At 30.2% G+C, this 14,622-nt stretch overlaps 1 protein-coding gene across 1 annotated transcript; it reads left to right on the forward strand.

Annotated features, from left to right (window-relative positions):
• The first annotated feature begins 12,216 nt into the window (after window positions 1-12,216).
• On the forward strand, window positions 12,217-14,045 carry LOC119662189 (glutamate dehydrogenase, mitochondrial-like). The gene has a single exon (XM_038071763.1). It carries the CDS (start codon window positions 12,390-12,392, stop codon window positions 13,989-13,991), a length of 1,602 nt encoding a protein of 533 aa, XP_037927691.1. The 5' UTR covers window positions 12,217-12,389; the 3' UTR covers window positions 13,992-14,045.
• The last annotated feature ends 577 nt before the right edge of the window (window positions 14,046-14,622 follow it).

Below are 14,622 nucleotides of genomic sequence, written 5' to 3' on the forward strand. Positions count from 1 at the left end.
ATGGGTATGAATTTGAATTGTTCGTTTTCTATCTGCTCGTCCTATGGCGCTTCCTTCTGCCTTGGAGTTTAAGTTTCGGTTTCGGTTTGCTGTTCAATCGCTATTAGACTTGCTCCAGGAATGTGCCTTCCAAGTACAGTGCGAACGTGTATTTGCACGCCCATTCCGCAAGCTTGCACGCCTTTAAATGTGCCCGAATTGTTTGGCACATCAATATAACTTTTGAGCTCACATAATCACATAAATATATAAATATATTAGAGTACGTAAATGTATTCGAGTGTACGCACATCAATTGCTAGTTGCTAGTTGCTAGTTGCCAGTTGCCAGTTGCCAGTTGCCAGTTGCTTATATACGTTAATACCGAATTTGAATGTTGAACAAGTACAAATGAAATAAAAATAAATATAAAAATAAAAATAAAATTACTTTATATGTCTTTCGAGAGAATTCGGCAAGGATTCTTGCCTTCATACGCAGCCCAGCTGAATCTGTAAGCGTTTATGTGTAAACATGTCCTCCTTGTATCTCTTAGCTTCTTTTGTATCCTTGATGCTTACTTCTGTGTTCAATTTGTTATTTTATTTCAGTTTTTTCTTTATTTTTTTTTTTTTTCTGGGTTTCATTTTTTATGTGCTGTACACAATTTTATTTTATTTTATTTAAATTTGTTTTTCTCATGAACCTTGCATAATTTTTCAATAATACGTAAATTAAGTAAACCGAGTGCTTCGCAGCCTAATCAATGATTGCATTGTATTTCAGTATACTCAGTATACTCGTATATATATTTCGTTTGTTTATTCAGATACAAAGATACTTGTGTCTACTCGCTGTAACACACTGCGAAGATTAAATTAAATTATAGCTACTTTAATAGCCACATTAATATTGTTACTTCACTTCACTGAACTCGTATGTCTGGCAGTTAAGAATATTTTAAAATATAGTGAATGCTACTCTATGTATATATAGCACACATTTAAAAAAAAAAAAAAAAACATCGTCTGAATGTAAACAATCACATTAATAATACGGATATACTTTACTAATTACTTATATGGAACATATAAGCACAAGCCATTTAACTCCTTTTAGATAATTGTAAAAAATATAATATAAATTAATAAATAGTTACAAATCCAAAAAGAATTTAAACTTCTTGTGGGTCATTATATATAACATTAAATAAATTAATAAATGGTTATAGATCCAAAATGAGTTTAAACTTTTTGTGGATCAATATAAATAATGGACGTGTGTGAGTTAGGCTAAGTTGATGCTAAACCAAATGGGACTTTTCTTGGGATTTTTTGCACTGCACACATTTAGCTATTTATCAACAGGTATCGACACATCACTACATTATCGGCACAACTTAGAATTTCCCTCATTTAGAACGCAACTTAACCTAACTTGCACACGTCCAATATAACATAGCTTTTAAGTAATTTTGGTTACCAAGACATTATCATCGTCATTATAATCATTAGTGGCACAACGATCCTAGTTGAATCTTGGCCTCCATTTAAAAATTCCTCCACGTATCTCTGTCGTTTGTTATCTTTCTCCAATTTCTTCTTTCAAGTTGTTGCGCTGTTTGATTCACATTGTCTATCCAGGGTAAATTCGGACTCCCTTTTTTTCTTCTTTCTTCTGGTGCATATTAAAATATATATTCTTTGTTAGGTTATCTATGCTAAGACAAAGACAATCAAACTCGTTTTAAATTATATTAAATAATATAACATGGCTTAAAAAATATAGTTTTGGATCGAAAACAAAATTAAACTCCTTTTAGAACAATATAACAAGAATAATATAATACCGTTTAATAGGAAAGTATCTTTGGATTTAGAGGCAATCGAGCTAATTTTGGCAGAATATAAATAACATAACGCCGCTTAATTAGTAAAGAGTTTTGGATCCAAAATATATTTGAATTCTTTTTAGATCAATATACATAATTCAACATCGCCCAATAAGTAAATAGTTGTGAGTCTAAAGGTAATTGAACTACCTTCAGTTTAATATAAATAATACAGCATGACTTAATAAGTAGTTTTGGATCCAAAGATAATTGAACTTCTTTTGGATCATTATAAATAATTTAACATCGCCTAATAAATAAGTACTTTTGGATCAATAAAAATAATTTAACATCGCCTAATAAATAAGTACTTTTGGAACAATAAAAATAAATTAACATCGCCTAATAAATAAGTAGTTTTGGATCCAAAAACAATTGAACTTCTTTTGGATCATTATATCATTATTAACATCGCTTTAGACATAAAAACTTTTGAGTTCAAACACATTTTTTCGGATCAATGTAAATCAATGCTAAAGTTTATAATAAGACACCAATATTTTTTTCCAAAATATTATATATGTATATAGATGCCTCACTACAACTACAAACTAAATAAAAATTTTGTCATTATAATTTCAGGTGCAATTTATTGGCTTTGCATTACGGTAAGTTTCTTATTATATTTATATTTATGATAATATAATTAAAGATAATGAAAATCAATTAAAAAATTTTAAAATATAGTAAATATATATAAAATATAGTAAAATAACATGAATCAGAAATAAATAATTAAATAAGAGCTAAACTATCAAGCGCCATCGGTTGACAGTTTTTTTTTTAATTTTTAATAGAACACAAATTAGTTAAGAATTATAAATATGTTTCTCATCGAATTCGATATATATATATATATATTTACCATCATACTTACGCATATACGCATTCATACATTACAGAAACAATTAGTATTGCCAAGGTCAATAATTAAAATTACGTAAATAATGATAAAATTAATTAATTGAAAAACTTTATTTAACTAAAAAAAAAAAAAATTCAGCATATTAAAATTAATACAAAAATAAATGAAAAAAAAGTTTAAAAAATTAAAAATAATTTACAAAAAGTAATAAGAGTAAGCAAATAAAATTAAAAGCATTTATTTTTTAACTTTTGTTAAATTCACATTTTTATTTTTTTTATTGTTTTTATAATAAAAACTAAATCAAAAAAAACATATCTAATAGTTACAAAAAAATTAATAAATAATTAAATATTTTTAAAAGAGAAGAAAAAGATAAATTTTACTTTGCTGAAAATGTAGTATCTTTTACACAGATACTTGTCTTACTAATATAAGTCAATCAATTACTATTGATTTAATAAATCCTTTTAGGATAATAAAAAATAAACATAAGTAATAATATTGCATTAAACCATATTATTGCTTTATTCAGTTTCATTTAAATTTCATTTAGATTTATTCTGAATGCACAATAAGTCCGTAGAAACAATCTAATTTGAAGAGCTCCTTAAACTAACGTGTAAGTCCTTAACTACTAGATAGATCGACACATCGAAAAAATGATAAACAGATGAACGGACATTATTGAGTCGTTTCATTTTTACCATGATTATCAAAAATAAGAGTTACAAATTTCTAGATTTCTTAATTTTTCCTGAAAGTGTTTATAAGAACTTCACTGTTAATTTCAACTACATTTACCATAGTTTCCTTTAGTATTATGGATCTACTACCATAGTTTCCAGTTAATTTAATTTAAGTTTAGCAAGATGTAGTGGAGACATGATTATAACTAGCGACTGGACACAACTATTTAGTACACTACAATATTAATACAATAGATTTGAATAAACCATTTAGAACCCGGGTAATGATAGACCAGGCCAGTGGTTGGATGGTCGTTGAAGTTGTCGCATTGAGCCTGGTTTACAATTATTGAAAAACATTGACTTTGAGCGTTTTTTTAAGTTTGAGAAATAAAGAAAAAGCATCAGACGGTGCAATAAATTGATATTCAGTAAGTTTCAGTTAGTGTTATTCAGTAATTTCGAAACAAATGTTGCTGTTCCTCATTTTATGTTCAAGAAATGCAATCAAGTATTGCTCGCTTTTTTCAGCAACTTCTATAATTGTGATCCTTTGATTACAGATCAAACACAATCTGTTTTATCTATTATATGTTTTGATCATTAATGCAGGTGTTAGCATGTGTTAGGACTTTCCATCATTTTTTTTCATGTTCTGACTTTCCAAACACGTTTATACTATTCATAATCTAGCACTCCCGACATATTAGCTTTGCCAAAAGGCTTGTTTAATATTTGAAATATTTTGCTGTATTTAATTACATGTTGATTTTCCCAGAGAGGTCCGATATTTTGTCATAAAAAAATCGAAGAATCGAATTCGTTCGGCAAACATAAGCTAAACATCATATATGTCTGTTCATTAACACCTATTTCACTGTCAGTGCAACCAATACATCAAAAGTCTGATTGGACTCAATAAACTAGATATAGAGCGTGAAATTTAAGAAATCATATTATTTTAGTCATGTATATTTTATTTGCATATATTCATATAGCATCCAACATCTACATCATCGGATTTCAGACATTTTACACTAAATGTGTGAAGGAGAAAAATATATAAATACTATATAAACTATTACCTTATATTATAAATAATTAAAAAATAATTAATTAATCAAGAACGTAATGTAAAAAAACAAATTATTACTAAGCTATCAAAAACGTAACGTGATAAATTAAGATTAATGAGTTGAACGACATTTAACTGGTTATTTCAATAAATGAAGTTCACTCAAGTGTATGTTAGTTTGAATAAAAGCAGTTAAAGGAAGTAACTAGTTACTTGTGCAGTGTGCAGCATCTGACACAAAATCTTTAAAATTTTTTATTTTTTTAATAATTTAAGAAAGTTTTTGAGTTTTCTATCATATTTTCTCACACTACAAATAGTTGTTGATACATAAATTTCTTTTAAATCATTATTTAAAATGTATGAAAAAAACTAAAATGATTAATATAATTAAAAAAATTAAAATTGTTTTATATATGGATTTTTATGTTTTATTTTCTCTGTAATAAAAATATGTAAATTACGTGCTCAAAAGTAATGAAGTTGCTTAATTTAAATAAAAATGTGATTTAAAACAAATCGTGCAAGGAAGCTACAAAATTGATGCCGGGCAGATATCAGAGAAGTTGCACCATTTAAACGTTTGGCTGTGTGAGTCAGAGCACATTTCACTAATGATGTTAGATTGCTTAGAATTCAGTATTCATGACACATTTAGATAGGAAAGATCTCATATAAATTACAACGAATTCTTAAACAAGAACGCAAAAGGGCGCAATCCATTTAATTTTGGTTTATGTACTTTCTAGGTTACTTCCAGACTCGTAGATAAATCAAGTCAGGAAGGGTGACTAATGATTATGTTTAATACCTTAATTTTCTTGTACATATAAAAGTTAAATAAATTATTTACTGCTTAAAAGTTTAGTAATAAAAATGTTGCAATAAATTATAACTTGCAAAAATAAAATTAACTATAAGTTATTTGCAAAAGCAATATGACATGACATTATATTAGAAACATTTACATATTTGTATACTTATCTCAGGACTACTGTACTTTTTTCATTCATTACTTGGAATAAAACAACATCTGATAGGTACAATACTTCATATTCAATCCTGTGCGAGTGACCATTCTATTGAGTTAAATTGATAAATAGATTACTTAGATTAGATTACTAATAATATAAAAGGTTACATACAAAATAGAAAATAACTGCCATAGTAGTAAGGTGAGTAAGTTTTTCGGTGAATAAGTTTTTATACTACAAATATACTTAAATTATTTAATATTAATTCTATGTCATCATCTCAGAAATAATCAGACAATTTGCAGTGACTTTTCCATAAACTGGAGTGCAAATTAGTAGTTAAATGAAAGCAATTAGACAATCCAAACAGGTACATACGGTTCTGGTTGCAGTAGCAGAGCTGCAAATATTCTTCCACAACTATCAATAATCGGTTATTTGATGTTTTACTACCAGACTACTCACAAGAAAACTAAACTGATAAAACAAGGAACTCAATCCAACTCATTTAATTTGGGTAATATGAGAAATCTTTTAGTATCAGCCCGACAAACTGTCAAAAATGTACATATCTGTATCCAGTTCGTTTTTGTGTATCAAATCTAGGCAGTTACAGAGACAATTTCTGCTTGTTTTTTTTTTTATAAGTTTCCACAACATCAACAATGGCTATGAAAAGATGTGTCAGCGCACAGATAGGACCACAAAACGCCTTGCAGTATTCAAGTAGTACCATTTAATAAGTTCCAAAGATCTGGTTTTGTTATGTAAAGACCAGATCGACCGAAAAATTACTTAAGTATCTTCTATTTTTTATTAATTTACTATGTACTTCTCCGGGTATCCCCTGGCGATACATTCAGGGAAGCACTAAAGTCGAGCAAATCCTTCGCTTTTTTATCTTCTGTAATGCTCCAATGTTCAAAAGCTCAGTTGAGGGGGATTTCCGCTCTATACTCTTTAACTAGCTTTGAATTTATAATTGAACATTAAAGTGAGTAACACCAAAGTTACTAGCAAACCTATTGTCCTAGTTTCAACAGACATATCATATAAGGTAATAGAATAATGCAGAATTTATGTCAGAAGGCCAACACTATGTCGTTAATTTCTACTAATTTTATATTCAAAGAGAATATGGTCTTCCATAAATGTAATTAAAAACATGTCAAAAACAAAAACAACTTTGAACTGTGACAATGTCAATGCCAACTTCAACTTAAACGACATTTAATGATCAAAAAATTGATATACATACCTAAGTATTCAAGATATTGGGAATTTTTCGAATAAATATCGATTGAAGGTAAGCTGTTCTTTGACACATTTTATCTCGTTTAATACCAAAAATACATACCTTATCTCTTCCCACGATTTTTGATATATCTTGAATTAAAAAGTCAATTTCCACTTTTATCCCAAAACGATCGGAAACACCATATACATAATCAAATCATACTCTTCCTCATATGCTTTATTTTTATTAAAATTAATGAAACTAATTTCCGGTTAGAAATCAATACTTCTTAACTATGACTAAATTATTTTAGATACGTAATGATCTCAGATACCTTATCAAAAAGTTAGGACATTTTTCCCTTTAGCAATATTTTTAAATCGATTTGGGATTTCTTCTTCTTTATATGAGATGAACGATGAACTCTTCATGCATTTTCACTGTGTTATTTGTACAACAGAAATTTCTAAGTAAACTGTATCTTTATTACTTTTTTTTCAACTGTGCAAATTTCTGCAAATATCTTTGAAATTCTTGAACTAAACGTAGACTGGCAGATAAGAGGCATTCCTTCCTGCTACTGGTGCTGCCATAAGCCAAGTGAAGGATTATTCACGCATTGTTGAACGTTGCTGCTTGAATTGAATTGATTGAATTGATTTATTTCTGCATGAAATACGCCACCAAATTAATCTGAAATACCACGAAAAAGGGAAAGAAGTGCTTAGTTTGTGATTGGAACGTGAAATGAAGGCATTAACATTAACAATAATACTTCAAGTTTGACATTATATTGCATATAAGGGCTGGGGGCAAACAAATGACTACTAATAACTAAGGAAACTCATTTAATTGGACACAATAAAGTTGAAAACATCAGAATAAGAAAATCAGAAACATCTAGATTTGATATAGTTTCACAAACAATATGTATATAATTGTATATATTTATCTTATTTATATACTTTTATACGCAATTTTATATTAACATTAAACAGAACTTAATCCAAAATACTTTCACTTTCTTGCTTTCACTATTCTTATTACTAAGACAATTTACTAGAAAAATTTGAGTCTCATTTATCGTTAATATACTTGAACTTCACTCAAGGCATTATGAGTCCACGAAACTTCTCCACCTACCACGACATCAATCACGCAAACTACGGGTATAGTTTTATTTATATATTTTTATATTTTAACATATTATATATTTATTCTTTGTAAATAAGTATTTCAGAACTGAAACAAAAAAAAGTATATTTATTTATTTTGGTTCAGCATCTTTGGGTACCTTCATATGTAAAAGTATTTCTTTTTATTTTTATTTTTATAAACACGAATTGACTTCTAAAAGTTCGCGTAGTTGGCAACTCTGAATAAATTTTTGAAAAATCCAAAACCAGCAACTGATGTGGCAGGGTATTGGAATATTTCATTTAAAAAGCATGTGAAATGAAAAAAATAAGCCTATTTAATGACAAAGAGTCAGTGTGAATCCCTCCGTCATCACATCAAGGTTTTTCGTTCCTTACGATTTTCGATAAAACCCTTAACATGTGAATATATTTAATGAGCGGCAAAAATTATATGGAAGAAATACATAATTACTCGTTGAAGTGATTCTTTTGATTCCTCTCATACTAACTCATACTAACATACTAACTTCAAAATTTGGCTCGTTATGTGAAACCTTATTAAAATTTTATTAAAGTATGTAATATTTTCACGATCAGTGGGAGTGACGAACACGTTCCTTAACTTGATAGAAACCGGACTCTCTTACGAGCAAAGAAAAATTGGTTTACCAATCGGTAAACGGTGAGAGTCCCAGAAGCATAGTTGAGGATTGCTGCTCTTGTGACGCAAAGGAAGAAAAAGTTGCGAAAAAAAGAAAAAAAACCAATGTCCTGAGAAAAAAAGGTTAATTGGTTAATAAATTCGACATACACACAATAGGTTTTCTGGTGTATTTTCCCGAAATGATGTTAAACACGATTAATGAGAGTTTAAGTAGTGTAGATCCAGCCTGGCTCCATAGCGTCCGATTAATCAAATATACTGTTAAAACCTATGTGGGTCAAATTCCATTAGTTCTGGCTGTTGTAGAAATATTAGACCAATTTTTGTTAGAACATATGTTTACTCTAGTCTTCGAGCATGTTTAGCTCGGTCGAGCAGGAATTGATGCGAGAATTTTTATCGAAAAGGCATATAATCCCATTAGCTTAAAGGCATGCTCGGTCCCCACTATATTCATATGCCCAAGAACGCAAACAAGAGTTACCTTGTAAGTACTACCTAAAAGGTTGATAAATTCTCTATATTCGACAACTGGCAACAAATTTTGTGGAGAAACTATTAAATTTTCGATAAGCACAGCTTTACGTTATGATCGCTGAATAATGGATTAATGATTTCCTTGAATATTCAGATTTGCTCGAACGCGTAATTACTCGCGAAGAATCGTGGGCTTCTAATTGAGAAAAAGGTGCCTTTGAGATAAATTCAATACTTTTTAAATAATAAAAAACAATACGGAAAAATTTTTTAACATGATTGTAAATATATATAATAAAATCAAGTGATAACAATAATAATAACCCTCTTTAATATTGACTAAGTACTTTTTATATAAAATACAATTTAGGCATTAAATCTCATTACTGTGTTAATCCTTCCAGCCCCGTAATTAAACATAAAACATTCCTAATGCATATTTATATCGTAAGTTTTTAAATATTTGAAATCCAAATACAATAAAAAACATGCAGTTTGTTTTAAAATTACTGACTATATGAAATATTTAGCAAATTAAATGTTTTATTTGCGTACAAAATATTTTATTATACGGGAAAGCCTACAATTACCGCTAATATATGAACACTAAAGCAATTTGGAATTACAACGGCACCAGAACAAATTCGACCGAACTGCTCCGACCGAAATGCTATTAAATTAACAATGGTTGATGTCATTTAAAAACCGCCGCTTATCAAGTAGGCCGCATCGACTTAAACATGGACAATTCTGGCCGCAACACCACAATTTTTAGCACATTAAAATTAATGACCAAAAATGTTGGCAAATTTCAACCGATATTTATGTAATTGTATGGGAACAACGGCATAAGCAATGGGCCAGCAATAATGCCAATATCGCATACCGACATAACCAGACCAAAGCCACTCTCCGGCACTCTCCGCCACTCTCCGCCATACCCGCGACTACTTATATTCTAATTCAATTTCCAATTGCACACGAGATGACAAACAAGGACAATAGCAATGTGTGCAAAGGACATTAATCCTTGCTGTGTACATCATAAACCATATAGAAACATACATTTACTAAAATATATAACAAGTAAATAATACATTTAATATATAATAAATAATAAAAAAATATTGTTTTCCATTTTAAAACTGAAAAATCCTCACAAAAGGACTCGTTTTTGTGAACTCCTTTTGTCATTATTTTATAGACAACAATAATCACTTTATGGAGTGCATAAATTTGGCTTAATTTACGTTGGCGAGGGAGTGGCACAATTGGGCTATAATTTGCCTGAATGTGTTTATTTGTTGTGGTTTTATTTTCGGCTTGGAATGGCAATAAAATGATGCACATGTTTGTGTAACTTCGGGCACGACTGGTGCTGAATGTATGCACTGCTCTCTGTGAATTAATGTCTGCCAAATGCTTGAACACACATTTTTCCTTTGCCTTTTATTGCTATGTTGTCTGCTATTAATTAGACATGGAGAGATGTGCTAGCAGAGCAACCCAGAAGCAATTCAGACGCCAATTATCGCAAAGTTTTGAAGAGCAAATGGATTTTTTCCGAAAAGTGGTAATAAATATGGTATACAAATGTAACATTTTGTTACAAGTGAATCTTTATTACCTTAGGTTTAATAGTTTTTCAGCTTACCACAGCATGAAATAAACCTTTCCTTTTTTCGAATAATATTCTTTCAATAATATTCTGATAAATATCGATTCTATTAATTATACAAAAAGAAGAAGGCGTTGTCTTTAACAAATATCGATAAATATTCTAAAATTATCGATTTTATTACTTATTCAATATAGGATCTGTCAACTAACTACAGCATGGATTTAAGCCTGACGTTTTATAAATATCGTTAAGTATTCTGAAAGCTATTGTTTCTACAAATTACTGAACCTACAGCTTGTCAATAAATGTCGATAAGCATTCTAAAAACTATCGATTCTAAAAATTAGTGCTCATACGGCTTATCCATAAATATCGACAAGCATTCTGCAAAATATCAATTTCATGAAATATTGCACTTACGGCTTATCCATAAATATCGACAAGCATTCTGAAAACTATCGATTTCATTCATTTTTGAATATATGGCTTGTCAATAAATATCGGTAGGCATACTGAAAACGATCGATTCTATAAATAGTTTAACATGCAGCTTGTCAATAAATTTCGACAAGCATTCTGCAAACTATCGATTCCATTCATTATTGAATATATGGATTGTCAATAAATATCGGTACGCATACTGAAAACGATCGATTCTATAAATAATTGAACATACAGCTTGTCAATAAATATCGATAAGCACACTAAAACCTATTGGCTCTGTAAATTATTAAACATGCAATTCAACAGCTTACTATAGTATATAATATAAAGATCAACTTTTTCAAAATACCGACAAGATCATCAATTCTAATATTTATTGAACACATGGCTTATTGGCATACCCTAACATAAAATCAAAATTATTCGAAATATCGATAAAAAATTCCAAAAACAAGGCATATTAGTTATCGAATGTTTGGTTTATCAACTTACAATCCTATAGAATCTGAATATGATTGATTTCATCAATTGTCAAACATAATATGTACTAGATGATGATGATGACATCTTTAATACTATAGGTTTCAATAGTTATTCAATATACAAGATGAAGGCATTATCTTTTATACATAAGGAAGAAATTTTTATAAACTGCTTCGATTTATCATATATATATTAGTAAAAAACGTTTAAATATTGCAAATCAATTTAAATTTCATATTTTTAACCCAATAAGTCCACATTGTATTTTCTATTGCATCTATTAGATAGATAGACTTATTAGATCTATTAAAACATAGACCTTCAAAAAATTAATTTACTTTACCATCGATGAACGCCTCTCCTCTCCAAAAAAGAAAAAACTGAAGGCATTGCAACAAGCAATAGATGTCTCTGAGTGGAAGTGTGACAGTGCTCTAACAGTTGTATAAATATGCACCCTCTCAACCTAACATAATATCGTATATTTATTTTGTTGTCTTTAAGAGAGAACAGTGGTCTCAAATAATTTCTGAATAATTTTTAGACAGAATGTAAAATACATTATAAAATAAATTAATAATATAATTTTAATTTGTTCTCAGTAAGCAAGTAGACACTTTTAAAAATTGACAACTTGCAATTAAAAATTTTGATTTTTAATTTAAATTCATTGTCAGAAAGAAGGTAATTTTCATAAAGTCTTTTCAGAAAAAATGTTTTTTTAAATTAAAAATGTTCTAACTTTCTATTTTTCTTGTGTGTAGTAAAATCCTTTAAAATAGGTTTCTAAATTGAAATTTACAATAAACTTTGGCATTTAAAAATCAACGAATTAAGTTTCAGTTACTTCAATGTATTCATTTCTCAGTACTTTGAGAATTTGTGGTCGGGAAATGGTTATTCCTATTCGCATAAGGCGTCTGAAACATGAGATTCCTAAGCATCTACAAGGCATACCTAAAGAGAAGTCGCCTAAGTTAGCCGCTATGATCGAGTATTACTACCACAATGCCGCCTCCAAAGCATCCGACTCACTTGTTAAGGAAATGCAAAAGTATCCTCAAATGAGCGATAAGGAGCGTGAAGAAAGGGTTAGTGCTATACTTAGACTAATCGGTACGGTTTCCACATGCCTTGAGGTGACGTTTCCAATAATTCGAAAAGATGGTAAATACGAGTTAATAACTGGTTACAGAGCTCATCACTGTCGACATCGTTTGCCTGTGAAAGGTGGTATACGATTTGCCAAAGATGTTAATGCAGATGAAGTTAAGGGTCTTAGCAGCATTATGACATTTAAAAATTCTTGTGTTAATGTACCATTTGGTGGATCGAAAGGTGGTATAACTATAGATCCTAAGACGTATAGCAGTTCGGAACTGCAAGTTATTACCCGACGTTACACAATGGAATTGCTAAAACGTAACATGATTGGCCCCGGTATTGATGTGCCCGCCCCAGATGTTAATACTGGTGCACGTGAAATGAGCTGGATGTGTGACCAGTACATGAAGACATTTGGTTATAATGATATTAATTCGTTGGCAATAGTCACTGGCAAGCCAGTACACAATGGAGGTATACGTGGGCGAGAATCAGCAACTGGTCGGGGTGTTTGGAAAGCCGCTGATATGTTTATAAATGATAAAGAATGGATGAATGCGGTTGGCATGAAGCCGGGTTGGAAAGACAAGACAGTAATTGTTCAGGGTTTTGGTAATGTCGGGTCATTTGCTGCAATATTTGTGCATGATGCTGGTGCTAAAATAATTGGTATCAAAGAGATGGATTGTTCTTTGCATGAGCCGAATGGCATTAATCCACACGAAGTTTTAGCACATAAGAATAAAACGAAAAGCATAAAAGGCTTCACAAAAGCTAAGGAATTTACTGGTGATCTACTAACAGAAAAGTGCGATATACTAATGCCATGCGCTACACAAAAGGTACTAACAAGTGATAACGCTGATAAGGTACAAGCTAAAATAATACTTGAAGGTGCAAATGGGCCTTCAACTCCTGGAGCTGATGAAATATTTTTGAAAAAGAAGATACTTGTAGTACCTGATCTGTTTTGTAATGCTGGTGGTGTTACTGTATCATATTTTGAGTATTTAAAAAATATCAACCATGTCTCCTATGGCAAGCTGACCGTGAAACGGGAGAACAGCATGATACATGAATTATTCAATTCTATGAACAAGTCGGCAAGCGAAGGTCACCAATTTATCACATTCCAGCCAAATGATAAACTGATAGCTATACGTGATTGTACATCTGAAGCCGAAATTGTTGATGCAGCCTTACAGACCGTCATGGAAACAGCAGCTATGGGTATTAAGAGCACTGCTAACGAGTATGCAACATGTCTGGACTTACGCACAGCTGCCTATATATATTCGGTGAAAAAAATATTCCATGCATTCGAAACATCGGGCATTTCACAGCAGTGAAAGAGAATGTAATAATATGTAAAAATAAAGTATTTCTTTGAATCAAACAGTTTATGTAGACGTCACTTCATCTCATGTATTCATCTAATTTAATTGTTCGGATATGTTGGAAACAAGCTTTTCATTGGTAAGTTTTAAAACCCCATTAAGGCAAAACCCCATTGATAAATGAACAAAATCGAAGCCATTAGTGAAATATGCAGTTTCTTGAAAAAATGTGCAATTTCTCAATGGCACAATACTCTGTCAAGACTTAAATCTTGGAAGACGAAGAATGTTATGTGACTGTTTCTCTTAAGTGGTATCAGAAATTTAAATATTTTTTACTATTTACTATAAATTTTTACTATTATTAAAATATCTATCATATCCTATACCTGGAGTATTGTGAGTATTTGAGTATTTCATTCAAGAGTTAATAAGAACAAATTTTATTTGATATGTGAATCTTCTTTAGCAACTTAGTCAGTCGACTTGGTCTACTTTACACATAACATTATTTTATTATATATTATACTCGCTAAATTATATTTCCCGGTAATTTATGTCATTGACATCCATGTTCTGTATTTTCTTCCTTAATTAGGAGGATAGGTGTATATACTTGTAGATACACCGGTGTCTTTTATTG

Source organism: Teleopsis dalmanni, chromosome X (assembly GCF_002237135.1).
Source record: "Teleopsis dalmanni isolate 2A chromosome X, ASM223713v2, whole genome shotgun sequence".
NCBI classification, from domain to species: domain Eukaryota; kingdom Metazoa; phylum Arthropoda; class Insecta; order Diptera; family Diopsidae; genus Teleopsis; species Teleopsis dalmanni.